The sequence below is a fragment of the Cucurbita moschata genome, unplaced genomic scaffold, assembly GCF_002738365.1.
Source record: "Cucurbita moschata cultivar Rifu unplaced genomic scaffold, Cmos_1.0 Cmo_Scf00010, whole genome shotgun sequence".
NCBI classification, from domain to species: Eukaryota; Viridiplantae; Streptophyta; class Magnoliopsida; order Cucurbitales; family Cucurbitaceae; genus Cucurbita; species Cucurbita moschata.
The window spans coordinates 4,791,947-4,819,041 of record NW_019268526.1 but is presented as its reverse complement, the minus strand read 5'-3'; the positions used below and the strand labels follow the sequence as shown (position 1 = coordinate 4,819,041).

The following is a 27,095-nucleotide window of genomic DNA, read 5'->3' as shown; positions in this document are numbered from 1 at the left end:
CAAAAAAAAAAAAAAAAAAAAAAGCTGTTGTTTCTATTTCTCCACTCTTTTTTGAGGAACTTTTGAATCTTTAAATTGAATCCAAGCTCTTCAGCGAGAGTTATTGGATGGCTAGAAGGATGGAGTTGGGGTTCCCGAAGTCTGCTTCATACAGTCTTCGAGAACAAGCTGCTAGAACGATTCTACGCAATGTAAGGTCACAAGGGCACTCATACGTTGAGCTGCGAGAAGATGGGAAAAGGTTTATTTTCTTCTGCACTTTGTGTCTTGCACCATGTTATAGTGATTCAGTGCTCTTTAACCACCTGAAGGGCACTCTTCACACTGAAAGACTGTCTGCTGCTAAGCTCACACTCTTAGGACCAAATCCGTGGCCTTTTGATGATGGTGTTCTTTTCTTCCATAAGCCAGTTGAAGGAGATAACCAGGTTCGGAGTTTAAATGACAATCAGGAAAGGTTGTTGGAGTATCACAACAATGATAACAATCTTGCTATTGTCAGCTATGTTGATCATTCTAAAGGAAATGGCAATGGCCATGGTGAATTTAATGGAAATGTGCGGAACGTGGAAGATTGTTCCTTCGAGAATTTGGACGACAGTGGAGACAATGGTCCTTTGGTGATTCCTGGTGTACTGATTAAGGATGAAATTTCTGATATAAGGGTGAGGGAGTTGGGTTATGGACAAATTGCTGCAAGGTTTACTGAGAAGGATGGGATCCTATGTGGGATTAGCAGAATATGGTGTGAATGGCTGGGAAAAGTAAATGCCGGGCTCGAGAATAAGGTCAAAGTTCCTGTACATGACTTTGCTATTGTTACTTTCACTTACAATGTTGATTTAGGTAGAAAGGGCTTGCTCGATGATGTCAAGTTATTGCTCTCGTCAAGTACCGGAGCTGAACCAGAGACTGATGAGAACTCTAGAGTGAAACGAAAGAAATGTTTCTCTGATTCTGAGGATGTTAGTCAGTCTATGAGCCATCAATATGATTCGTCAGGTGAAGATTCTTCAGCTTCTAATTGTGTCATGTCGTCACTGTTGTTGGATAGATACGATGATCGAATTTTGAATACAACAGTCATGTTGAACAAGTCAGTAAAGCGTGAGCTGAAAAGGCAACAGCGTTTAGCTTCAGAGCGGATGTGTGATATCTGTCAACAGAAGATACTTACTCATAAAGATGTAGCAACACTCTTGAACATGAAAACTGGAAGACTTGCCTGCAGTAGTAGAAATGTTAATGGGGTAATGTCAGTTCTTTCTTTTTCAGAATTTGTGATATGATTGTCAATTATGATGCGTATATTGGTACGGGCTTAGGCGTTCATTTATTTACGACATTTGCTGATTTAGGTGTTTCATGTATTTCATACCTCTTGCCTTATACACTGGATACTTCTCTGTGAGTATGAGATGAGTGTGAAGAATCTTGGTGGTTCAAAAGTTAGACGGAGGTACAGGAGAAAGAACAAGACTAAGGGCAACAAATACAGCAAGAACGGCGAAACGAGACAAATAAAAACTCAAATTGATTCTGTTTTCTGCCCTGCTTGTCAAGGTACCGGTATAATTGTTGATGGGGATGACCTAGAGAAACCAACTATCCCTCTTTCTGAGGTACGTGCAACATGAAATAAGCTTTTGTTAAAATACATTCTTATTCCCGTCGGTTCTTATGTTCACGAGTCATGATCGTTTGGTTTAATTGGTCGGGTACTAACATGTTAGTAACATGTTCATTATATGATATTAGATTTACGAATGGTTGAAATTATCTTCATATATCACTTGGTTCTTATGTTCACGATTCATTTCATGATTATTCAAATTAACCAACTTAATTAAGTACTGGAGTAATATTTTAAGTTACTATGCTACTTTGTCAATATAAAGTATAAATTGCAAGTAAAGCAAGCAGAGCTTCTTAATTAAGCTTGAAGGGTTGGCAAAGGTAATCAAAAGCCGTAGTCTTTAACCTTTTATGTAGCGTATAGATGTCATCTTGGGTAGCATTTTGGCCTGGCAAATCAGTGTGAAATGCATTCTCATCCTTTATTATGATCTTTAAATGAGCTTGTTTAGAAAAGATTGACTATCATTTATAAGCTTGTTCTAGGGAGTTTCCATCTAAGAAAATGTCATGGACGACATGTTTCTGATATAATAGAGCGAGCCGAAGTTATTGTGTGAGATCCTACATCGGTTGGAGAGGGGAATGAAGCATTCCTTATAAGGATGTGGAAATCTCTCCCTAGTAGACGTGTTTTAAAACCTTGAGGGAAGCCCGGAAGGGAAAGCCCAAAGAGTACAATATCTGCTAGCAGTGGGAGCCTTTGGCTGTTACAAATGGTATCAGAGTCAGACACTGGGCTCTCAAGGAGAGTGGATTGTGAGATCTCACCTCGGTTGGAGAGGGGAACGGAACATTCCTTATGAGGGTGTGGAAACCTCTCCCTAGTGGATGCGTTTTAAAACCTCGAGGGAAAGTCCAAAGAGGACAATATCTACTAGTAGCGGGCTTGGGGTTGGGCTTGGGCAGTTACATATTGTCTTTAAAGGAAAGATACCTTCATTACCTGCTGTGTAACCATTAACAATCACCTCTTTCTGTTCGGCTATAGATCTTTAAATACAAAATAAAGGTGAGCGATGCCCGAAGAGCATGGATGAAAAGCCCTGAGGTTCTGCAGAATTGTTCGACAGGTTTCCATTTCCCTTACCAATCTGAAGAAACTCTACAGGTGAAAACCAAAGCAGTCTGTCTAGAAACTGCTCCCATTTCTCATATCGGTTCCTGAATTTTATCGACTTGATTGCAGGAAAATATGAAGCATCTCAAGTTGGTGCATTTTTATGGAGCTTTTGTATAGGAAGTACCATCAAAATCGTCGAGGTCGGAACAGTAGTAGGCTTCGCGTACAGTAGGTCTTACTTTCTTCATAGCTGCTGGACAAACTTTTGTTGAACATTGTGATGGTCATTGTAAATGAAAGGTCCACAAGTCTCGTAAATAATATGAAGGTGGAAGGGCGTGGAGTATCTTTATATATAGATTGGTTCTTCACCGTTCTGCTCTCTGTTGGTCAGACTTCATTGTATGTATATTACTGGATCACATCAAATCAGGCATGCCAATGTAGAAGAATTTAATGCTTATTTGTCCATGATTTGAGGATTTGAGAGCTTGAGTGACGAGGGACGTCTCTAACTAAACATTGGCTGGAGAGGGAACTAAACATTCCTTGTATGAGTGTGAAAATCTTAAGCTTCGATAAATCTGCTAGCTGTGGATTGACGCACTATTTTCTAATTTAATTTCTAAAAATTATATATGTTATTATTTTGTAGGAGACGGAAAGGGAATGTGGAAAAAGACAGAAAGGGACATCTGATCACCTCTTTCGAAGGGGCAAAAGCTGGGGGCATTTTAGAGATCAGTAATGAGCGGTCATTTCTTCTTTGGAGACATTATTGGCATGTGTGGTCATTTCTTATTTATTTTTTTTAATTATTAATATATATATATATATATATATATGTATATATGTATGTTTGATAATCAATTTTGGTTCCTTTAAATTTTTAGATTAAAAATATAAAAATATAAAAAATTGAAGACGAAAGACAAAAAGTTATCAAGCTAATCCTACATTGGCTAAAATTAACAACCTACCGAACCTTTATAGAAAGGGTTTTGCAAAAGTGTTCTTAAATTAGTAATTCCTTCCCAATCACACTTTACCATGGGATGACCATGTATATCTATAACATTTCAACCACACGGCTATCATGAATCACCTGTTTTGGTTCGTTACATATAGTTGTCAACTTTACAGTTTTAAAACGGGTCTACTAAGGATCACAATCCTGCTTTGGCTCGTCACATATCGCTGTCAGTCTCATGGTTTTAAAGCGTGTCTACTAGGGATCATGTTTTGTTACAAATGGTATCAAAGCCAGACAGTAGCGGTGTGCCAGCGTCGGAAGTGGATTGTGAGATCCTACGTTGGTTAGGGAGGGGAACGAAACATTTCTTATAAAGGTGTAGAACCCTCTCTCACTTGAAGAAAACCCTTAGAGGAAAATTTCAAATGGCGAACGTAAGTTGATAAACAAACGCACGGGCCACCAAATCCGGTCCGATTCCACTCAATTGGAGCTTCAAAACATGGTGAGTAGACGTGTTATGTGGAAGATGGGTCACAAATGCAGCAACTTGCCGATTGCTTACGAAATGTCCAAATCAAAGCAATGTGAATCCATTCATGATTACACTAAGCTCGTATTGACATGTTATATATCTATATATATGCATCCAATGGCTAGAAATGATCTAAAGCGAGCGGCTTAGAATAATAAAAGACACAACACTAAGCAACAAAACAGGAAGAAACAGATTCTGCTCAGCGACTCATCGGCCTGCATTATGTGCCTCCTCAGCCTTACACTACTATTGCTTACATGACCATATGAATTAGGATAAGTATAAAGGTTTGACGTCGTGTTTCCAAACGTTCTTGTGTAAACTGCGTCACCGAACATTCCGATCACTGGGTGGATAATGTTCGTTGTAATACTGCTCGAGCTAAGCATCGATGAAGCGATGTAATCGTCGTGTGACTGAGAATAGTTGTGATGATGAAGTTGAGCGCTTGGAGATGCTGGTGGCTCTCCCCCACAGGCAGGACCAAGAGGCCGGCGTGGGATGGCTGGACCAAGATTTGATGGTGGTTTAGTTTTGGAGGGAGGTGTAGTCTGAAATTTGCCGTAAAGTGGGACGAGCGTGGCGTGGGAGACCTCGGCCTTGCAAACGGGACATCGACATTCCTCTTGCTGGCATTGTTGCTGTGAGGACAAGCTCTTGTAATGGATCCATTTGTAAATGCAGGGCCAACAGAAGAGATGGCCACAAAGTGTTACAACAGGATCTTGAACCGAGTCTAGGCATATGTTGCATTCAAAGCCATGGGATACTCCTTCATCAGCCTCTGGAACAAGGTACAGCTGCTCCATGTCTTGTTTTCATGTCCAGAAAACAATGTCAGAACTCAGAAGAACAAGAAGACAACAAAATTCCAATACAAGATTAATGAAATCTTGCAGAATTTGATCAGAAAATCACACAGAAACAGACAAAAACACACAGGAATTTGGATAAGATGAAGCTATGAAGACACGCCGAACTAGGCACTCATCAATAAACCAAAAACATCCCATCCATTGCAGCAGTGATAAGATGCCAAACTATCATCCTAATCCATTGGTTCCTGAGCTCATAGATTATTGTAATCTGAAGGGCCAGTTCTTGAACATTCTTTCACGAAACCTCCAACTGGGAGATGATGTGGATGATTTCTGAAGTTCCCATAAATATCAGAATACGATGATCTTGACAGACCCAGATGATTCAATTGATTTAATTAAGAAATTCAAGCATCTATAAGCTTTCTTTTGAAGCAGATAAACTCATATGCAAGCAAACCACTTGAAAGTGAAAAGAATCATCAGTCTATTACTTGGGAAACAGATCCGAAAGGCATAATCATGCGTAGAAGAAATCAAAAAGGCATCAATCCCAACAATTAACAAAAGTGAATTCAAGCCCAAGTTACAATTAATAAAACCATGATGAACTTCCGATTTAAAGAGCCAATAAGAACACCCAGAAAACAAGATTATCGATGTTTATCACTTGAGAAAAGTTCTATAGGCGTATGATCTTTGGGAAATAAGAACACCCAGAAAACAAAATGATTGAATGAAGACATCACCACGCTCCGCCACACAAAACAGAGTAAAAACAGAGCACGAAAAATTGCCTACTGTTGAACAAATAGAACAGTTTCCAGAAAACAAAGAAAACCCAATAAAAATCCATCCAGGAGAACGGGGTTGGAGTTGGAAGCGACGAAAATCAACTCAAAAACAAAGAACCCCATCTCCATTAGAGAAACCTAAACCAAGAACCTGAAGAACAAAAACCCCATCTCCATTAGCAAACAGATCAAAAAAGACCATTCCCCTGAGAAACACAACCCCATCTAGAAGTAACACACAGAGAGAAAAGGGCGAAACAGAAACGTACCGAAACCGAATCGCGGGATGAGTAAGAAGCTTAGTTGAAAAGGGCTAAATGGGCGTAAAATTAAGAACAGAGTGATGGTGAGTTTTGAAGGGTGTTTATATAGGGACGAGAAAAGGGGAGAGCGAAGGTATCTATAATTCTACGGAAATAGAAAAAGGAAGGGAAAGGGAAGAGGATGGGACGATGACGATGCGGCGTCTCAGCTTAATGCAAATAACTGAATACGACAAAAAAAAAACATTGGTATCCTTTCAACCTCTGCTATCTCTTCAATCAAATCCCATTTTTTTCTCTAATAAACTTTCTATTTTCATCATGGTTAACCTTTTTTTTATATATATATTTTATTAATTTTGAGATATTTTTCGTTGAAGATATTTTAGACTACCAACAATTAAGCAATTCAGATTATCAAATATTGAGTCGGGTTAGATTTCTTTTAATTAGGGTTTGATAGACACGTGAAATCTCTCTCCAATGAACTGCATTTTAAAAACAATGAAATTGATTCGGATAAGAGCCAGACCACGAGCAGTGTGCCAATGAAGATGCTCTCCCAACTTTAGGTAAAAATAATAATATTTCGCTTTTAATTTATAAAAAATATTTTAAATATATAAATAAAAGTATTTAAAGTTAAAAAAATTACACGTCCAGATAATATTAAAATATGTGGAAGAAAAAAATAGTTTTAACGTTTAAATTTGTCAACTTCCAATTTTCAATTCTATATAATTATACCTCGAACTTAGTTAAATGTTACAATAATAACCTTAAACTTTAAGAAATTTGCAATTTTAATTTTTTTTTTTTAATAACTTCTCTTAAAAAATATTGCTAAAATAAAAAGAAAAGAAAAGCTTATGTTATGCATTCAATGCGTTATGAAATATCTATGTATATAAATAAAACAAGTAGCAGCCAATTGGCTATCCACTTGACTTGTAATATTTTAAATATTAAACCATATTGTTATTTTTAATTTTTGTTTTATAATATGGTCGGAATCTAATTCCATTGCTTTAATTAAATTAATTAGGTAAATATAGATGCAGTGTGGTGGTCCGTCCCTTTGATTTGATACTCACCTAATTAATAAATTCCATTAATAAAATACCAAAAACATTTTCCTCCCAACCAACCATATTCATAAATTGGGAGTAGGAAACCCTAATAACTCCTTTTCTTTTTCTTTTTAAATGTCAACGTCTAATTAATTCATTCATTAAAAAAAAACCTTCGAATTTATTTTTATTTTATTTATAAATCATGCATTTAAATTAAAATAATAGTAATAATAATAATAAATGGATCGTGTATCAATTTTCACCACAAAATTTGTGCCAGACTTCACAAAAATGATATTGTCCTCTTCGGCCTTTCCCTTACAGTTCTAAAACGCACGAAGGTTTCCATACACTTATAAAGGGTATTTTGTTATCCTCTCCAACCAATGTGGGACATCACACCAACCAATGTGGGACATCACAATCTACCCCCCCTTCGGGACCCAGTGTCCTTACTGGCACACTGTCTCGTGTCTACCCCCTTTGGGGAACAGCCTCCTCGCTGACACATAGTCAGGTGTTTGGCTCTGATACCATTTGTAACGACCCAGATCCATCACACGTCCTCACCGATTTAAAATGCGTCTACGAGAGAGAGGTTTCACACCCTTATAAGGAATGTTTCGTTCCTCTCTCCAACCGATGTGGGTTCTCACAATCCATCCCCTTGGGGCCAGCGTCCTCGCTGCATACCATCTTTGGCTCTAATGCTATTTGTAATGGCCTAAGCCCACCGAACAGATATTGTTCGGTTTAGTTCATTACGTATCGTCACCCGCCTCACGATTTTAAATATGTCTACTAGGAAGAGTTTTTCACACCTTTATAAAAAAATGTTTTGTTTCTCTCTCCAATTAATGTAGGATCTCGAAAGTTGAGTCTCGAACATATTCGAGGTCTCGTCCTTATCTCCTTTGCCTATGACTCTTAGAATAGACATCCCATCTTATCAATTCGGAGGTATAGGAACATTTTAACGCTAACTTTAATTTATTTAAAAAAAAAAAACCTCCAATTTTATTTTTATTTTATTTATAAAGCATGCATTTAAATTAAAATAATAGTAATAATAATAATAAATAATAATATCCTGTATCAATTTTCACCACAAAATTTGTATTTTTCATCAATTTAAATTAAATTGATGTAGAGCTGAAATTGTCACAAGACTTCACAAAAATGATATCATGTGATTAATATTCAAGGTCAACTGTTGGACAAAAATTTTGAAAGTCAACCTATCTTTCATGTTGCATTTCTCTCGAGTCCCATTTGACAAAATTTAACGTGTTTTAGGTTCAAGGGTATAATTGACTTTTTTCTCTTAAAATAACCCTATGGTTTTTTTTAAGTGTCTTCTAATATATTAAATAAGAAACCTTTCTACCGCTGCGAATAAATTATGAGAATAAGCAAACATAATTTTTAAAAGTAAAAAAGTAAACTAAATATTTATCAAATGAAATAGATATAAATTATTTCAAAAGACGTTGTATTTGTAAGAAAATAATATTATCGTTTACTTCTCATTTAGTACAATCCCATGTGGGACGAGAATTTATGAACGTCCAATGAGTAGATGCATAATCCGCTAAAACCATGTCAATAATTTTTTTTTTTTTTTGCGTGAACTAAATTAAATGTCGAAGAAAATATCATGCATTAAATTGAATTAAACAAAAAAACAAGTGGTGCCAAATATATAATAAGGACTAGTATAAATACTTCCACAAATATTATATTCCTACCACAACACTTTAATTATTTTATATATAAAAATAAATAAATATTTGTATAGATTAAATTTAGCGTTGACATTTGACCCCAAAACCCCGTCACGTTATCTTGTTCATTGTAATTGGTCTCACGGTCGGCCTACCATGCAAGTAAATCCTCACCGTTCATTTGCTAGAGAAGTCGACAAGTTCAACGGTTGAGAATGGACGGAAACTCCACGTCATGTCCACCATGTATGACATCAATTAACAATATAAAATTCCTAAACAACAGTCGCATACGTGGCACGCAAGTATTCGATCGAACAAAACGGCTTCGAACGACCGACACGTATGTAAATCAACAAATATTTATTTAATTAATTAGAGGTATTTATTTTATCTAAAATTTTTCTCTGAAGCATATTTTTCTAGTACGTATCACCACTAACTTGAGCTTATCCACAAATTATTATCATATTGGTCTCCATGTGGGCAGAACAATATTTGACTTATAAAAATAAATATAATTAAATAATTAAATAATTAATTTTAACTTTATATAAATATGACCCTTCATGGATTTTTAATGACTTAAGGTTGCATAATTATTTGATAACTTATCGAGTTATTAAAGTTGACATGAACTGTACTTAACCTTTTTATAACTTCAAGATTAAAATCAAACCTTTTATATTAAACATAGAATTAAATATTATTTTTATAAGACGCTAAATTTTAAATTATTTATCAAATAAATTAGGGAATAAGTAAAAAATGTAATAAATAATGAGTTGGAGGCTCGGGTACTTATTAAACATGAAATTAAATTTATTTTAAACTAAGATATGTAATTAAAAAAAATGTAAGCATATGACAAAAATAGGATAGCTTTTTATTATTATAATTAAAAAAAAAAAAAGCACAGCACTCTAATTAAAGATTGAAATATATAAATAAAATAAAATATTTAATTGAATGAAAATAGAAATATAGAATAAATAGTGTGAAGTATGGAGACGGGTGGAGCCGTGAGGGAGAGGGAAGGAATGAAAATGAAAAGCTTGTCCCACATCGGTAATATGTGATAGTTGAAAGCCATCGTTCTCTATAAATTTACATTCCCCGCCCGCGGTCGTTGTAGTCTCTGGGCGCTAAAGTGGTGAATGTGGGTATCTGACATGCGCACTGACAATAGGGCCTGACTGAGGTGAGTTTGTTTACTTCACGACAATTGTCGATAATATCAATTTTATCGGTGGAAAATTTATTTTTCGCTTATTTGGCCGACATTTATTACACACTATTAATTAATGCCTGTAATAATGTATTTAGAATTTAATTATAAGAAACAAAAAGCATTGGTTGGCGTCTCCAAAAACTTTTAAGATGTTTATATAATTTAAAAAGCAAATTAAATTTATTACTTTAAACAACTTGACGGAAGGTGAAGGAAAAAAAAAACAGTTGTCATAGCAAATTAGTTTGATTTTACTTTCAAGTAATAGAATTTCTAAAATTGAATTTCATGTGTAAATGCCTTGTATTTTAGGGAATTTTAAATTAAATTCAAATCGAAAAAATAAAATTATAAAATTATAGGGTGATAAAAAAAAACGAGTATAAATTAATTATAAGTTTATTTATTTTTCCAATTTCTTAAATAATAATAATATTGCTTCTTCTAGAATCTTCCACATTCAATTGCTCTCCGTCTCGTGCGTTTCCAAACTAAAACCCAGATGGATTCCATCGCCAGAAAACTCGACGGTCACAGCTCGAGCTACGCTTCCATCTCTGAACCAAGAGAAGCTCCGATCAGGTTGCAGGAGTGGAGGGAAAGTATTGATGCTCAAATCAGTTATGGTGGTAATGGGGCAAGCTTCAGGTGTGTCACGAGCCATTGAATATGTTTTTCGGCTCTTTTCCTTTGTTACGTTTTGGTTGCTACTGCATCGGGTTCTGATAAATCTTGTCCTAAATATTTGTTTCTGTCTCTTGCTAGCAATTCATTGAACATTGTTAATGGAGTAAACGCTAACTTGTATTAAGAAATTGTAGTTTGTCCCCATTTTCTTCCAGTTGGCGAAACTTTAATTTAATCGTCATTAGACTGTGGGAGCAGTGCCCTTAGTTGTGGTAGAATTACTTATAGGAGCGTTGACGCCAATTGAGCAGTAATCCAGACTTGGCAACTTGTCTAAGTAAGTTCTCAGGGGGATTGGGCGTTGGGAGTTTAAGAAACATAATGACGGATGGAATTGAATGTCCTATGGATACATATTATTAGAAGTATGGTTTAGATACTCTGTTCAACCCTCCAAATAGCAGCTGCTAGAAAATGCTGTGGGCATTGGAATGGATTGACATTACTAAAACCAATGGAAAATGGATCAGTTTTGAACTTAGCAATGTGAGAAGACTTTTGAACTAAAGATTATGCATTGTCCAACGCAAAAGGCAAGTTGGTCAGAGATGTTCAGCTCAGTTTTGCCTCAAGCTGGGAGCTTGTCTTTGTAAGCCGGAATGATAATCAATCTTCCTGAATTTTGAAAACTCGGGAAATCTTCTTGTAAATCTGTTAGCAGATATTCCATCACATGTCTGCTAAAAGGATGTCAATCACATCTGTTAAAGTTTATATAATTTTGAAAACAGATTTGTTGGTAAATATTGTTTGCTTTGGCTCGTTACGTATCACCATCAGTCTCACGATTTTAAAACACGTTTGGTAGGAAGAGATTGTTTACTATATCGACGATATGTAATGTGCCAAAGCGGACAATGTCTGTTAGCGGTGGGCTTGGACATTTCAGATTCTGTCCACATAAGCAATTTAAGAACAGCCTCCTTACTTTTAGATGGCACTGACCAGCGGAAATTCCATATGCTTTGTTGGCTTTTATATTCAAATTGCCCAATCACTACAGTGAAATGGTCCCTTGGGATGGACATTCATAATGTCATTTTGGTCCTTGCTCTAGGAGGCCATGAAATCAATAAAAGAAAAACTTCATTTGGTATGGACTTTCATAATGTTATTTTGGTTTTTTGTTCAAATTTGGTGTGCTTCATTGATAGCTGTTCCATTATGTGGCGTTTAATATTCATACTGTGCTGGACCAAACGTTTGGAAACCACTCTAAAACTATGTTCTGATGATTGTTGCAATTATGCAGAAACAATCCAAATCGGCCTGGGGGGAGAATCTTCCATGCATACGATTGGCTACTGGCTCCTTTGGAGGCATAAACTCTGGTAAAGCCCGTTTCCAATTTAAAATTGGGTAATGAGATATTTGGGCTTCCCCTTTTTAGGCTTTTTTAGGCTTTGTTTCTAGGGGGAGGTTTCCACGCCCTTATAAGGAATGTTTCATTTTTTCTCTCCAACCAACGTGGGATTTCACAATTCACCCCATTTGTGGTCCAACGTCTTTGTTGGCACACCGCCCAGACAGCTCAGTGTTTGGCTCTGATATCTTTTATAATAGCTCAAGTTCACCTCTGATATCTTTTATAATAGCTCAAGTTCACTGCTAGCAAATATTATCTTATTTGGGTTTTCCTTTTTGGATTTTCTCTCAAAGTTTTAAAACGTGTCTGCTAGGGTGAGGTTTCCACGTCCTTTTCATTCTACTCTTCAACCAATATGGGATCTCACATATTTCGAGTCTAAAGAAAAAACAGAATTCTTGTATAGAACATCGTCTTTATGAGCTTGTATGAGCTTGTCTGAATGTGAAGGTCTCAACCATAATGGGATCACACCTGCACTGCTGCAGCAGCTGCAAGCCTTCTCTTCGAGCTTCAACTCGTTTCGAAGTTGAGTTCAGTTGAATTAGAAAATCAGGGTGAAGCATTGGAAGATATTCTGCAAACACTATTAGAAGCTCTCACCACTTGACCTATTTGGATGGGGCGGTCCATGAAATATAAAGCAAGACATGCAAGCAGCTTTTGCTAATGGAGGACGCTCCATGGAACCCCTGAGGTGAAAGTTTTCAATTCTTAGGTATTTAAATCTCGTCCTTATAGTTTTAGAATTATATCAAAACATCAATGTTATAGTTTGTTGACATTTGACCATACATTAATTTACTGGAGTTTAAATGAACTAAATTCCAAAGTACACCTGAAGATGAAAGTTTGAATCTCGGACTTCAAAGAAATGAATAGGTGCTTAACCGTGCAGGGGACAACGAATTGGATATCCATAAGTTCTGGACATTTGTGAGTACCTTTCTGTAAGTGGAGGATCTTGATGTTGTTTAATTGAAATGAGGAATTTTCTTATCATTTCCACATTGGAATTCCAACTTCAAATCAAACCGATAGGATTGGAGTTCTTAGGTAAATGGGGTTTGTATCTTTGTTGAAAATAAGGTCTTTTCTTTTGCCCATTCAAAAGAAAAGCTCTTTTTTTTCCCATCTTTTTAATGACTTAATTTTTGAACAGCCACTACTTTTGAACTTCCAAAAGGTGTCGTTTCAAGTCCACGTGTGGAGCGGTGAAGGATTCTCGACGAGAAAAATCTGTACTTTAAACTAAAATTATTATTCAATTTGCTATCTTGAATGTGCAAAATGTGAGAGTTTCGACGACAAAAATAACAAACAAAATAAGGCAGTATACGAAGTTCAGTCCGGCCATCGCCGTCGCCTTCCCGGGGGCAGTTTATCTGTGAGCCGTAACCAGAGTCTTAATAAATTTTAATCCATCAAATTTGGGAGCAAATTTATCCGCCGAGGACGACGGATTCTCTCCTTCCTTCCCCTCCTGCATGTTCAAACTTCCCACATCTCAAAAAACAGCAAAAGAAAGACCAGAAATTTACGAAGAACAAACTGAGACTTGGGAATTTTTCGAAGAGGGAAATCGATGAATCTTTGACCAAGGCTTACCTGCCGAGGGAGCTGAACTTTTAGGTTGCAGAAAATGGTGGAGGAACTGGGGGAGGCAGACTCGGCGGCGGCGACGACGGAGGCGGCGATGAAACCCGATTTCTTCATATTGAAATGTGGAAGAAAGGTTGGGGAAGAAGAAAGGAAGGCAGTTTGGATGAAGCAGCGATGACATATATATACACACATAAATATATTATATGCGGAGAGTGGAATTTTTGTAATTCACAAATAATAGGCGCGGCAGTGGCCACCTGTTCCATGTGAGTAAATGACCTTCTTGCCCCTACAACCTTTTTATTGATTTTTTAATATCTTTTTATATGACGTAAACACCCTCGATTTCTTTTCACGCATTCACAAAACTTAGAATTAAATATAATTATCTTATTACGCGTGAGATAATTCCAATATAATTATTGTTCTTATTATTGTTTAATTTCCACATGAATTTTATGAATTGGGAATTATTATTATTATTATTACTGTTCAAGTGTGAATTGAGTATGAGCCATTTTTTTCCTTCATATTTTGATATTATTTTTAGTACCTTGGCATAAGTTGAGCTTTATATTGGATTAAATATTAAAAAAAGAAAATATGATCAATATCAAATTAGAATAATAATTTTAAAAAATAAAACTTTTGAGATGTGAGATTTTATACTTTAATTGGAATAATGGGAAAAACGAGAGTATCCATATAAAAGGAATAAAGGTATATGTTTATTTATTTTCAAATTAGTTCTTGCATGACATCAGACAATTTTAAAAAAATCGACTTTTTGCCAAAGTTTTGTATATTTATGTGTTGGTTCAATAATGTCGTTTTAATTTTTTTTAAAAAAAATTAAGGATATAAATGCAACTTTTAAAAGTTTAAGAGTATTTTTGTAACGAGGTATTAATAGTTTTCGTTCCTCACCAACCGGAAGAGTATTTTATTTAAAAGTTTAAAAAAACTAACGAAACTTTTGAAAATCAAAACTCTTGCCGAAACAAACTCTTTAAGATGCAGAGATTTTTTTAAAACAATATATAAAGCTAACACATTCATTACAATCTAGATTTAGGTACAACTAGAATGAAAAATCTATGTCCCATCTATCACTAGATCGACCCCGACCTCGACTTTGACCTCTCATTTCCTTACACATTGTGATACTAGCTGTTGCTCAATGATTGGTTTAGTGGTCAAATTACAATTTGGCTGCAAATATCTGCCCTCTCCACAACTTCATATCAAAAAGCCAGTGATCTTCCCATGCCCTATAAGCCAACCAAATCAGGAAATTAAAACCAAAACAAACTTTGCTATTCTTTTCTTAAATATCTTACAAATATTGGTGGGTGGGTTGTCGAGCAGTTGACCTATGAGATTAGTATATCACCTTAACTATTGGGAACCAGCCAGACATTCATGGTTATCCATAAAAAGAACAAAAACAATAAAAAAAACAAAGCTGAGTTACTTTTTATGGTCAAATAATATGCTGCAGGATATGCTTTTGTAGATGAAACCTCATAACAGATCAGCATCACACGAGAGAACTCAAGGGATTAGGTAATTGAGGAACCGAACATGAAAAACATGACAAAATTCAGTTTCAGCCTGGGTCCCAGAATTTAAGAACTTTCCTTGCCTACTCTTATTAGGAATAAACAATTGAATCGATCTATGAATGTTTCAGCAAAGAATGGACTCATCGTTCACAGTCCGTCTAGATCCATTGTTTGATATCTAGATTAAATAAATTGAGCTGATTCATAATCATCAATTTGGGTAGGATAAGATCAATCTGAACAGAGTAACTATTAGTTAATCAATAACACATATATTCACTTATATTCACTTGTCTTCCGGTAAACTTAAATGTAACAGTCCAAGCTTACGGCTAGCAGATATTGTCCTATTTGGAGTTTCCCTTTGGGGTTTTTCCTCGATTTAAAACGCGTCTGCTAGGGAGAGGTTTCCACACCCTTATAAATAATGTTTTGTTCTCCTCTCCAACCGACGCGAGATCTCACAATCCACCTCCCTTCGGGGCTAAGCATCCTTGTTGGCGCACCACCTAGTGTCAATCCCCTTTGGGGCTCAGCGTCCTCGTTGGCAGACCGCCCAGTATCCACTCCCCTTCGGGACGAAGCGTCCTTGTTGGCACACTGCCCTGTGCCTGGCTCTAATACCATTTGTAACAGCCCAAGCCCACCGCTAGCAGATATTGTCCTCTTTGGACTTTCCCTTCCGAGCTTCCCCTCAAGGATTTTAAACGTATCAGCTAGGGAGAGATTTCTACACCGTTATAAAGATTGCACTCCCCTCTCCAATTGATGTGGGATCTCACATCAATACTACCGATTAGTACTCCCATTTTAGTTCAAGAACGATCCATCAAACATATCCTATAAGGTATATATTCAAGAAGGTAACTATGATGTAGCTCTTGTGCTTTACTTGCACATATGAAGATTCTATAATACACATCAATTAATAAAGCACGAGTAATATTATGTTTACCTCGTTGAATAAACCTTTATCGACCCCTTACCGTGATTAGCCAACCATACTCTCTGAAAAAAAAATGCAGGAAAAAGACCAAACAAATTTATTAGCAGTCAACATCAGCACCTGATGGAATGGAATGAAAACTTGAGAATGTAGAGGTATGAAATAACAGGAAGGCAAATCTCAACTGAGAAAAAGAAAATAGAAAAGACCAATGGAAAGAAGACTTCATGTACTCAGCTGACGAACAAAGAAGGGAAGCATTTCAGTTATAAAAGCTAGAACATGCAACCAGCGCAGCAAAAAAAGTTCGTGCTAGTCCCTTCACATAAATCTTCAATAAGTTATTCATCCATCCAAGAGTTGAAGCCTGAAATCATTAGAAGTTGTAAATGTTCCATCACTGTGCGATATTGCAACTTCTCCTATGGTCTCCATCTAGTTTAGGCACTAAAAATGGCAACGTAACATCAATATCTTAGCTTAATTGAAAAAGTTCTCTCCTTGGAGTGTTGATCTAACCTAGATTGGCTTGCCTCCATACAGCCGATTCAACTCTCAAGTCTCACCTGGTTTTCTATATCTATCAGGATCTAATCACCTTAATATCAACTGACAGCACCGAGATAAATTATTCTACTCAGATTTCTTGAAAGTATGTAACAGCAAAGATATTGAAAGAGTAAAAGCATTACCTCGCTGAAAGAAATCTTGAAATTCAAGTTCCTCAAATTACTAGCTTTATCCAGTAAGTTTTCATCCTTTATATATCTTGGTTCTGGTATGGATTCTACCAAGAACATCAGACCATTTATTCATCCCCAACCCCATGGAAAGAGTAAAGGCATTAATTCGCCAAAAAAGAAGTTGAATTTCGTAGTAGAACGAGTAGTATCCTTGTCTAACCGTGCTTCAAATACAAATGAGACAGTGAGAAAGTAGCACATCAAGCTATTTATTCGTCCAAGTTGATAATGGTTAAAAAAAACTAATAATAACAAGGCAGGTTACAACTTTATGTAGAGGAAGATTGCAACTATTAAGACAATTTTTTTTTCCAGGCTTTGCAATCATGGAGACTCAATGGGCTTGATGGCACCATTGCTGAGGAGCCTCTGCACATACTTGCCAAGAATATCTACCTCCAAATTCACCAACTGCCCAACTTTCTTCAATGGAATGACAACGTTTTTTTGAGTATAAGCAACCAACATGAAGTTAAAAGCCTTCTCCTCATCAAAAACATCCACCACAGTCAAGCTAGTCCCATCTACTGCAATGAATCCTTTTGGTACAATGTACTTGAGCAAAGCCTCTGACGTCCTCACCTTTATCCACAGCGAATCCTCCTCAGGATCCATTGAGATTATCTCCCCAGTCCCATCTACATGCCCCTGCACAAAATGCCCACCCATTCGGCTGATTGGTTGAACCGCCCTCTCCAAATTCACAGGTGAACCAGCCGTGAGTTCCACCAACGAAGTTTTCCTAAGCGTTTCAGGCGCTAACCCCACCTTGAATTCCGACAGTTGGTGATCAAAAGCAGTCACAGTAAGACAAGTTCCGTTCACAGAAATGCTATCTCCAAGGTTTACACCTTCAAGAACAGTTTTGGCAGTAATCTTCAAATCAAATCCCCCATGTTCAGCAATACCCACTTGTTTGACATGGCCTATTTCTTCAACAATGCCAGTGAAAAGGCATTGAACCGAACTCCTCGGCCGAGGTTTGCAACGCAATTGGGGCTTACGGCAGGAGGTGAATTGAGTGAAAAGAGATCTATTCGTATTGAGTTCGAACTTGGGGCAAAATTGGGACGATGACGGACGAACATTGAGAATCGCATCCCTTGTGGGAGGAACCATTTTGGGGATATTGGATAGTGAAATCGCAGTAGAGAGCGAAGAAAACGTAGCCATTTCCTAAATTTCAATTCAACTACACATCAACCAAAGAAGAATTAAAAACCCTAAACCTCAAGCAAACTATATCCATTCAAAAACTGAACAAAATCAATCGAATGCAGAGCAGAAAGAAGATTAATGAATAACAAGAAAAGAACTCACTACAACGTGGATTGTCGTCGGAGAAGAAATGGATTACTTAAGTGTTCGTTGTTGAGGTTGTGGTTGCGCCTGAGCCATTGATGGTCCAAGTCAAGAAAAAGTGGACGAAAAATGTCCAGAAGCGAGAAACGGAATGCTAAATAGCTTAATAAATTAATTTATTTTTATTTTAAATCATCTTTGATTTTTTTTTTTTTGCAAAAATATATTTAAAATTAAATTATATATATATAATAAAGAAAATAATTTTTATTATCTAAAATCACTCAAATAATAATTAAACTATTACTTTTTTTCTTAAGTAGTTTACAAAAAAAATATATATATATATAATAATAATAATAATACTTAAAAAAAAAATATTTCAAACACACTTTCCCTTATGGGATTGATTTTGGAGACCTTAAATGTGATTACATGAAATTTTTTAAATTTTATATAAAAAAAAAAAATACTCCAATGGCCTTAAAATATAATTTAATACAATAAATAAATAAATACAAAATTTTGATAATCTTAATTAGGTTAGAGCTACTTAAAATATTTTGTAAATACTTATTTTATATAAAAAAAATCAGAATTTAATGAAAATATTAATTTAGTTTTTTATATTAATGTGGAATTTATGGATATGTTCGAAACATGGATCATGTAAATCAAAATTTAATGTTTTGTTTATGATATATTTTGTCTAATTATTTTCTATTTATGTTAACTTTTATTTTTCCAAGCTGGCGCAGACATGTCATAAGGTTGTCCACGTCAAATTCCTTAGCCAAAGCTGACGTTGGAACTCGCGCTACGTGTTCCAAAAGCTACGGTGTCTGTTTCCCTGTCTTTCATACTCTTCAATTACTTCATTTTGAATTTTGAAACACATGGCTGCCACGTCATATAACGCCTCCCATGAAATATCGATTTAAATTGAAATTAATAAAAATATTCTTAAAATTTATATTTTGTCTAAATAATATTTTTAAAAACTTTTAAAAAATTGAAAAAATATTTACAGAACTAATTATCATCATCAATTTATGGACGAAAATCGTCTATCCATGTCTTATTGATTTTATCTATGAATATTTTTAATGTTATTTTTAAAAATTTAGTATATTTTTTAAATGTATACTAACAGTAATTTTGAATTTAAAAATGAAATAAAATTTTGAGAATTTGAAATTGGTGTTATATGGGAATGTAAGCAACAGCAACGGCTTACTGTATATAACTATGTAGGATGAAAGTATGTAAAAGGGGTTTGGAACGAACATACAACTATGGACAACACGTCTTAGACAAGCAAGACCAGGATATTTGTCATGCAGCTATTGACAAAACGCCTTGGAGATGCATGATCGATCCTCCCTCACTCAATTGGTCGACGTCTCTGTCAATCGACTCGGACAAGTAAGACTAAGACATCTGTCATGCTTTAGGCAAGCATGATTGCGACATCCCCTGTCAACTGACATTGTGCTTTAATAAAAGTTAAAAAGTAGTTTTGAAAATTTTTTAATATCATAGGACAAATTAATAAAAATTAAATTTTTTGAAAAATCTTAAATTAAAAAAAAAAAAAGAAAGTATTTAAATCTTTCTTTTTATCCCACCGAATCGGTCACGTGCCACAGCTGGTGACCACCGAGTAGATGAGGGGCCTAACATAATTTGTATTTAAATTTTAATATTTCCACGGGAAAAGGATCGCCGTGGGTCCCACCATAAATATATTATTATTAATTAGAAACCTCAATATTAGGGAGAAAAAAAAAAGAAAAAAAGAAAGAAAAAAAAGTGCCCATTATCTTTGCTGTTTGCAGATGGACGCAACTTCAAACCAAACGGCTCCTTTAATCATCTTTCCTTCTCACTAAAAAAAGGCCTTTCCCACTTTCCAAATCTTCTGGCCAACCATCATTCGACACGTGGATATGTTTTTTTTTTTTAAATATTACTTTATACATTTTTTAAAGAAAGTTCCATTTAACCTACAATTCCCGAGAAAACGTTTGTCAACCAATAGCTTAAAAAGAAATATTACGTGTAGCATCTACCTTTACTAATAAAGTATGACTGAGTTCGAAATTGTGGTGTTGGTCGAGAGTGAGAATCAGTGGGTGCTCCTCTTTCGAATCTTATAACTATGTCATTCAGAATCGATATCATGTATGATATGATTCTGAGCTATTTTTAGAATGTTTTGCCATCTGATTAAATTATATATATATATATATATATAGAATTAGTCACGAGGGAACAAGCACAAATATCTCGTAGAGGGCAAAAAGACAGGGATCCATACCATATAAATATAAATTAAATTAAGCATGGTAAATTATTATTATTATTTGGTATAAAATAAATAGGTTTATCTGATTAAAAAAGGAAAAAAAAAAGTGGAATTAGAACACAAAATTAATGAAGACATATTAATTATTTTGAAAATTTAAATATACAACCTTTTTTGTTTGTTAATCAAAATATATAAAATTTTACAGCTGTAATTTAATAGTTTTTAAAATTTGGAAAAAGACACTAAATTTGGATATTTGGAAGGAAAATGAGTTCAGTACATGGGATGAACAAAACGGCAAGGCGCCAACCAGGACGCTTCTTCTCCTTCTGCTTCCGTCCGCCCTTTTGTCTCCATTTCTGAATGCGCCATTTGTCTTCTGTTCTTCTGCTTCTTCAGCTCTTTCTGTCTTCCAAAACACTCACCTGTTCGACGGAATCTGAAGCTATATCTTGTTTTTCTTGAATCTAGCCTTGATTTTTAATGTCATGAGTATTCGAAACCGCCCTCCGCCGCCGCGCCCTGGTTCGCCGGAAGAAAATGAACCTTTTAATATAATACCGATCCACAATCTCCTTGCCGACCATCCTTCGCTTCGGTTTCCGGAGGTGCGCGCTGCCACTGCTGCACTGCGGGCAGTTGGTGATCTCCGGAAGCCGCCGTATGTTAAATGGCACTCTCAGTTGGATATTCTCGATTGGCTTGCTCTCTTCTTTGGTTTTCAGAAGGATAACGTTCGGAACCAACGGGAGCATCTTGTGCTTCATTTGGCCAATGCTCAGATGCGCTTAATCCCTCCCCCTGATAATATCGACACTCTCGACGCCGGCGTTTTAGGGCGTTTCAGGAAGACGCTTTTGAAGAACTACACCAATTGGTGCTCATACCTGGGGAAGAAGTCCAACATTTGGATCTCGGATCGTCGTGAGCCGGATCAGCGCCGCGAATTGCTTTACGTTTCGTTGTACTTGCTCATATGGGGTGAGTCCGCTAATTTACGCTTTGCTCCTGAATGTATTTGTTATATCTTTCATCACATGGCCATGGAATTGAATAAGATTTTGGAGGATTATATTGATGAGAACACTGGACAGCCGATATTGCCCTCTGTATCAGGCGAAAACGCTTTCCTAAATTGTGTTGTTAAACCCATTTACGAGACCATAAAATCTGAGGTTGAGAGTAGCAAAAATGGTACTGCCCCGCATCGTGTATGGAGGAATTATGATGATATTAACGAATATTTTTGGAGTAAGAGGTGCTTTCAGAAACTCAAATGGCCCATTGATGTGGGTAGTAACTTTTTTGTGACTTCTAGCAAGAGTAGGCATGTGGGCAAGACTGGGTTTGTAGAGCAGAGGTCTTTCTGGAACTTGTTTCGAAGTTTTGATCGTTTATGGGTCATGTTAATTCTATTTCTCCAGGCAGCAATTATTGTCGCATGGGACGGTAGGCAGCCATGGTTTTCATTGAGGGAGCGAGATATCCAAATTAAGCTTTTCACTGTGTTTTTCACTTGGAGTGGCTTGAGGTTTGTCAAGTCATTGCTTGATGCATCGATGCAGTATAGCTTGGTTTCGAGAGAAACTTTGGGACCTGCAGTGAGAATGATAATGAAATCTATTGTTGCTGCTGCATGGACTGTTTTGTTCATAGTTTTTTATTGGAGGATTTGGTCGCAGAGGAGCCAAGATCGAGCTTGGTCTGCACAGGCTAACAAGGACATTGGCAATTTTCTTCTTGCAGCCGGTGTCTTTATTGCTCCAGAGGTTCTGGCATTGGCTCTTTTTATCCTTCCATGGATTAGGAACTTTATGGAAGAGACCAACTGGAGGATCTTTTATATGTTATCCTGGTGGTTTCAGAGCAGGACTTTTGTTGGACGTGGGCTGAGGGAAGGTCTAGTGGACAATATCAAGTACAGCATGTTCTGGATTCTGGTTCTTGCTTCAAAATTCAGCTTCAGTTATTTTCTGCAGATCAAGCCCATGATGGGGCCGACAAAAGCACTGTTGAAGTTGGGGGATGTGAGCTACGAGTGGCACCAGTTCTTTAGGGGGAGTAACAGATTCGCTGTCCTATTACTTTGGCTTCCTGTTCTCTTGATCTACCTCATGGATTTGCAGATTTGGTATTCAATCTACTCCTCACTTGTTGGAGCAGCTGTTGGGTTGTTTGACCACTTGGGTGAAATACGGAATATCCCACAATTGAGGCTCAGGTTCCAGTTCTTTGCCAGTGCCATTCAATTCAATCTAATGCCTCAAGAACAACTTCTGAATGCCAGGGGCACACTGAAGAGCAAGTTTAAAGATGCTATTCATCGGTTGAAGCTTAGATATGGGCTTGGCCACTCTTACAATAAGCTTGAATCTAATCAGGTTGAGGCAACTAAGTTTGCTATAATATGGAATGAGATAATAACTATTTTCAGGGAAGAAGATATTATCTCTGATCGTGAGGTTGAGCTATTGGAGCTGCCCCTGAATTCTTGGAGTATTAAAGTTGTTCGCTGGCCATGTTTCCTTCTTTGCAATGAGCTATTGCTTGCACTCAGTCAGGCCAAAGAATTAACAGATGCTACTGACAAATCGCTCTGGCATAAGATATGCAAGAATGAGTATAGACGTTGTGCAGTCATTGAAGCCTATGAATCCATCAAGCATTTGCTACTTCAGATTCTTAAGCAAAATACTGAAGAGAAATCAATCATGACAGTTTTGTTTCAAGAGATTGATCACTCTATCGAGATCGAGAAGTTCACAAAAACATTCAATATGAATGCATTGCCAGAGCTTCATACCAAGTTGATCAAACTGGCTGAACTATTGACCAAACCTAAGAAAGACACTACTGGAGTCGTGAACACTCTACAGGCCCTTTATGAAATTACCATACGAGACTTCTTCAAGGAGAAGAGAAGCGGTGATCAACTAATAATTGATGGATTAGCTCTTCGTAACTCAACTTCAACCACTGGACTTCTTTTTGAAAATGCTGTTAAGTTTCCTGATGTTGGTAATGAGAGCTTTTACCGCCAGGTTCGCCGTTTGCATACTATTCTTACCTCTCGAGACTCTATGCATAATATACCAATAAATCTCGAGGCAAGGCGTCGACTTGCTTTTTTCAGTAACTCCTTATTCATGAACATTCCTCATGCACCTCAAGTTGAGAAAATGATGGCTTTCAGTGTTCTGACCCCTTACTATAGCGAGGAAGTTTTATACAGCAAAGAACAGCTTCGTACCGAAAATGAAGATGGAATTTCGATTCTGTATTATCTGCAGACAATTTATGTTGATGAATGGAAAAATTTTCTGGAGCGAATGCGCCGAGAAGGGATGGGGAAAGACAGTGAAATTTGGACAACCAAGCTAAGAGATCTTAGGCTTTGGGCGTCATTCAGGGGTCAGACACTTACTCGAACTGTGAGAGGAATGATGTATTATTATCGAGCCCTCAAGATGCTAGCATATTTGGATTCTGCTTCTGAGATGGACATTAGGGAAGGATCACAAGAACTTGGTTCTATGAGACAAGAAGGTAGTATTGATAGTGTAGCTTCAGATAGATCAATTCAGACTAGGAGCTTAAGTAGAACAGGCAGTTCTGTAAGTTTTCTTTTTAAGGGCCATGAGTATGGGACTGCTTTGATGAAATATACTTACGTGGTTGCCTGTCAGATTTATGGGACCCAAAAGGCCAAAAAAGATCCGCATGCTGAGGAAATTTTATATTTGATGAAGAGCAACGAGGCCCTGCGAGTTGCCTATGTTGACGAGGTTTGTACCGGGAGAGAAGAGAAAGAGTACTACTCGGTTCTGGTAAAATATGATCATCAGCTAGAGAAGGAAGTGGAGATTTACAGGATAAAGTTGCCTGGTCCCTTGAAGCTTGGAGAGGGTAAGCCGGAGAATCAAAATCATGCTATTATCTTTACACGTGGTGATGCAGTCCAAACAATTGATATGAACCAAGACAACTATTTTGAGGAGGCACTCAAAATGAGAAATCTCTTGGAAGAATATAAGCGCAGTTATGGAATTAGGAAGCCAACTATCTTGGGAGTTAGAGAGCATATTTTTACTGGTTCCGTTTCATCACTTGCATGGTTTATGTCAGCTCAAGAAACTAGTTTTGTCACATTGGGTCAACGAGTTCTAGCTAACCCATTAAAGATTCGTATGCATTATGGTCATCCAGATATGTTTGATCGTTTTTGGTTCCTGACTCGAGGTGGAATCAGTAAAGCATCCAGAGTGATTAACATCAGTGAAGACATATTTGCTGGCTTTAACTGTACGCTGCGTGGAGGAAACGTTACGCACCATGAATACATCCAAGTAGGCAAGGGGAGGGATGTTGGATTCAATCAGGTTTCTATGTTTGAAGCCAAGGTTGCTAGTGGAAATGGGGAGCAAGTTCTTAGTAGAGATGTATACAGGTTGGGCCACAGGCTCGACTTCTTCCGTATGCTATCGTTCTTTTACAGTACTGTCGGATTCTTTTTCAACACGATGATGGTAACTTTAACTGTATATGTATTCTTATGGGGGCGACTGTATCTTGCTCTTAGTGGCATTGAAAATGAAATCGCAAGGGAATCTAACAATGGGGCACTTGCGACAATCTTGAACCAGCAGTTCATCATCCAACTTGGACTATTCACTGCACTACCTATGATAGTAGAAAATTCGCTTGAACATGGTTTCCTTCAATCAATCTGGGATTTTTTGACAATGCAACTCCAGCTTTCATCTATATTCTACACATTTTCAATGGGAACTCGTGCTCATTATTTCGGAAGAACAATTCTTCACGGTGGTGCGAAATATCGAGCTACAGGCCGTGGTTTTGTTGTGCAGCACAAGAGTTTTGCAGAAAACTATAGGCTTTATGCTCGTAGCCATTTCATTAAAGCAATCGAACTTGGTTTGATCCTTATTGTTTATGCATCACATAATGCAGTATCTTCTAACACATTTGTTTATATTGCTATGACCATCACGAGTTGGTTCCTTGTACTTTCATGGTTGATGGCTCCTTTTGTATTTAATCCTTCTGGTTTTGATTGGTTGAAGACTGTATATGACTTTGATGACTTCATGAACTGGATATGGTATCGTGGCAGCATATTTGCGAAAGCTGAACAGAGTTGGGAAAGATGGTGGTATGAAGAGCAGGATCATTTAAAGACAACTGGGTTTTGGGGAAAGTTGCTGGAGGTTATCTTAGACCTCAGATTCTTCTTTTTCCAGTATGGTGTTGTGTATCAGCTTGGAATTTCTGCTGGCAGTAAAAGTATTGCTGTTTACCTCTTGTCTTGGATATGCGTGTTTGTTGCCTTGGCAACCTATGTGGTTGTAGCATATGCTCGGAACAAATATGCTGCAAAAGATCACATCTACTATCGGCTTGTGCAATTCCTCATTATTATACTTGCCATAGTTGTCATAGTCGCCTTGCTAGAATTCACGGCATTCGAGTTCAGAGATATCTTCACCAGTTTGTTGGCGTTTCTTCCCACGGGATGGGGATTTCTGCTGATTGCCCAAGTACTCCGGCCCTTCCTCCATTCGACCATACTTTGGGACGTTGTTATCGCTGTGGCACGATTCTACGATATACTGTTCGGAGTGATCGTCATGGTTCCTGTGGCCGTGCTATCATGGTTACCTGGTTTTCAGTCAATGCAGACGAGGATCTTATTCAACGAAGCTTTCAGTAGAGGCCTTAGGATATTCCAGATTGTTACTGGAAAAAAATCCAAGGTTGATCAAGATTAAGGTAATTTCTTTATCTCCAATGTTTGCATACCAGTTGCCAATAGGTAACTGATGGTGAAAAGTTCCCGTTCATTTCAGGTTTAGAACGTCAGCAGCAGATGTAGAAAAATCGTCGTACGACTTAGTAGCCCGTGTTCGTCCTTTGCATCGTCCGAGGCAGATGCGAAAACTCTTCTACTTAAGATTATATTTGGTTAGTGTTTCAATTTTGTGTATGATCAAATTTTCATAGGTAAATTCGTTGGTTATTTTGGGGAAGTTCTCTGTATTATATCCTCCCACAGGGTACTCTGATGCAGAAGAATAGTTTGGAGTAGATTTGTCTGATCTGATGATTGCTTGAGTTATTTGAAATTCTTTGTTTCGCAATTGCTGTGATTTGTTGATGTAAAAATGAACACAATGCTTGTAGCTATCCACAGGCATTTCCTTATACTTCAACTTAATGAGATTTATATATTCATTTTTTGTAGTCAATTCTGACGTCTGCTGTAGTTAGAAGTCAATTCCTCGATGTTTTAAAATTTATCCACTAGGGAGAGTTTCCACATTCTTATAAGGAAAGTTTTGTTCCCCTCTCAAACCGATGTGGGATCTCACAGATGAAGTCGAGGGGGGGCACGACTTCAAGCTCCCGAGTCTCCAAAGCTAAATAGGGTTGCCAAGAAG

General features: G+C 37.0%; 4 protein-coding genes, 2 long non-coding RNA genes and 1 other non-coding gene across 10 annotated transcripts in view; 4 read left to right on the top strand and 3 right to left on the bottom strand.

The window, feature by feature from the left end:
* Window positions 1-3,169, top strand: part of LOC111448154 — a 4,343-nt gene extending 1,174 nt beyond the window's left edge. Inside the window, exons 2-6 of one of the 2 annotated variants that reach the window (XM_023087605.1) lie at window positions 8-1,002; window positions 1,084-1,250; window positions 1,359-1,622; window positions 2,627-2,746; window positions 2,825-3,169. In XM_023087605.1, the coding sequence (XP_022943373.1) occupies window positions 108-1,002; window positions 1,084-1,250; window positions 1,359-1,622; window positions 2,627-2,746; window positions 2,825-2,875 (1,497 nt within the window). In that variant the 5' untranslated portion in view covers window positions 8-107 and the 3' untranslated portion in view covers window positions 2,876-3,169. Of the gene's footprint in view, window positions 1-7; window positions 1,251-1,358; window positions 1,623-2,626; window positions 2,747-2,824 lie in introns of those variants that run through there. The other variant, XM_023087604.1, reaches the window with a different exon arrangement.
* A 1,036-nt stretch (window positions 3,170-4,205) lies between these two features.
* LOC111448157 (E3 ubiquitin-protein ligase RMA1H1-like) lies at window positions 4,206-6,273 on the bottom strand. 2 transcript variants are annotated; one of them, XM_023087608.1, is made up of 2 exons: window positions 6,091-6,273; window positions 4,206-5,972 (listed from the first exon to the last, which is right to left on the bottom strand). In XM_023087608.1, the coding sequence occupies exon 2, from the start codon at window positions 5,016-5,018 to the stop codon at window positions 4,353-4,355; it is 666 nt and encodes a 221-aa protein (XP_022943376.1). In that variant the 5' UTR covers window positions 5,019-5,972; window positions 6,091-6,273; the 3' UTR covers window positions 4,206-4,352. The 2 variants fall into 2 exon arrangements, with proteins under 2 accessions (XP_022943376.1, XP_022943375.1); XM_023087607.1 differs by having other exon boundaries at window positions 4,206-5,020; window positions 6,091-6,266.
* Window positions 6,274-10,012: 3,739 nt separating this feature from the next.
* LOC111448159 lies at window positions 10,013-13,154 on the top strand. 2 transcript variants are annotated; one of them, XR_002711374.1, is made up of 5 exons: window positions 10,013-10,082; window positions 10,561-10,760; window positions 12,052-12,130; window positions 12,616-12,883; window positions 13,064-13,154. It is a non-coding gene; the product is annotated as an uncharacterized LOC111448159 (long non-coding RNA). The 2 variants fall into 2 exon arrangements; XR_002711373.1 differs by having other exon boundaries at window positions 12,616-13,147.
* A 251-nt stretch (window positions 13,155-13,405) lies between these two features.
* LOC111448158 lies at window positions 13,406-13,978 on the bottom strand. Its single transcript, XR_002711372.1, has 2 exons — window positions 13,774-13,978; window positions 13,406-13,648 (listed from the first exon to the last, which is right to left on the bottom strand). It is a non-coding gene; the product is annotated as an uncharacterized LOC111448158 (long non-coding RNA).
* Window positions 13,979-17,129: 3,151 nt separating this feature from the next.
* On the bottom strand, window positions 17,130-18,467 carry LOC111448156 (riboflavin synthase-like). The gene is made up of 2 exons (XM_023087606.1): window positions 18,345-18,467; window positions 17,130-18,216 (listed from the first exon to the last, which is right to left on the bottom strand). The coding sequence occupies exon 2, from the start codon at window positions 18,195-18,197 to the stop codon at window positions 17,349-17,351; it is 849 nt and encodes a 282-aa protein (XP_022943374.1). The 5' UTR covers window positions 18,198-18,216; window positions 18,345-18,467; the 3' UTR covers window positions 17,130-17,348.
* Window positions 18,468-20,903: 2,436 nt separating this feature from the next.
* LOC111448571 (callose synthase 12-like) lies at window positions 20,904-26,903 on the top strand. Its single transcript, XM_023088246.1, has 2 exons — window positions 20,904-26,427; window positions 26,505-26,903. The coding sequence occupies exon 1, from the start codon at window positions 21,126-21,128 to the stop codon at window positions 26,424-26,426; it is 5,301 nt and encodes a 1,766-aa protein (XP_022944014.1). The 5' UTR covers window positions 20,904-21,125; the 3' UTR covers window position 26,427; window positions 26,505-26,903.
* On the top strand, window positions 24,067-24,147 carry LOC111449137. The gene has a single exon (XR_002711534.1). It is a non-coding gene; the product is annotated as a small nucleolar RNA J33 (small nucleolar RNA).
* Window positions 26,904-27,095: the final 192 nt, after the last annotated feature.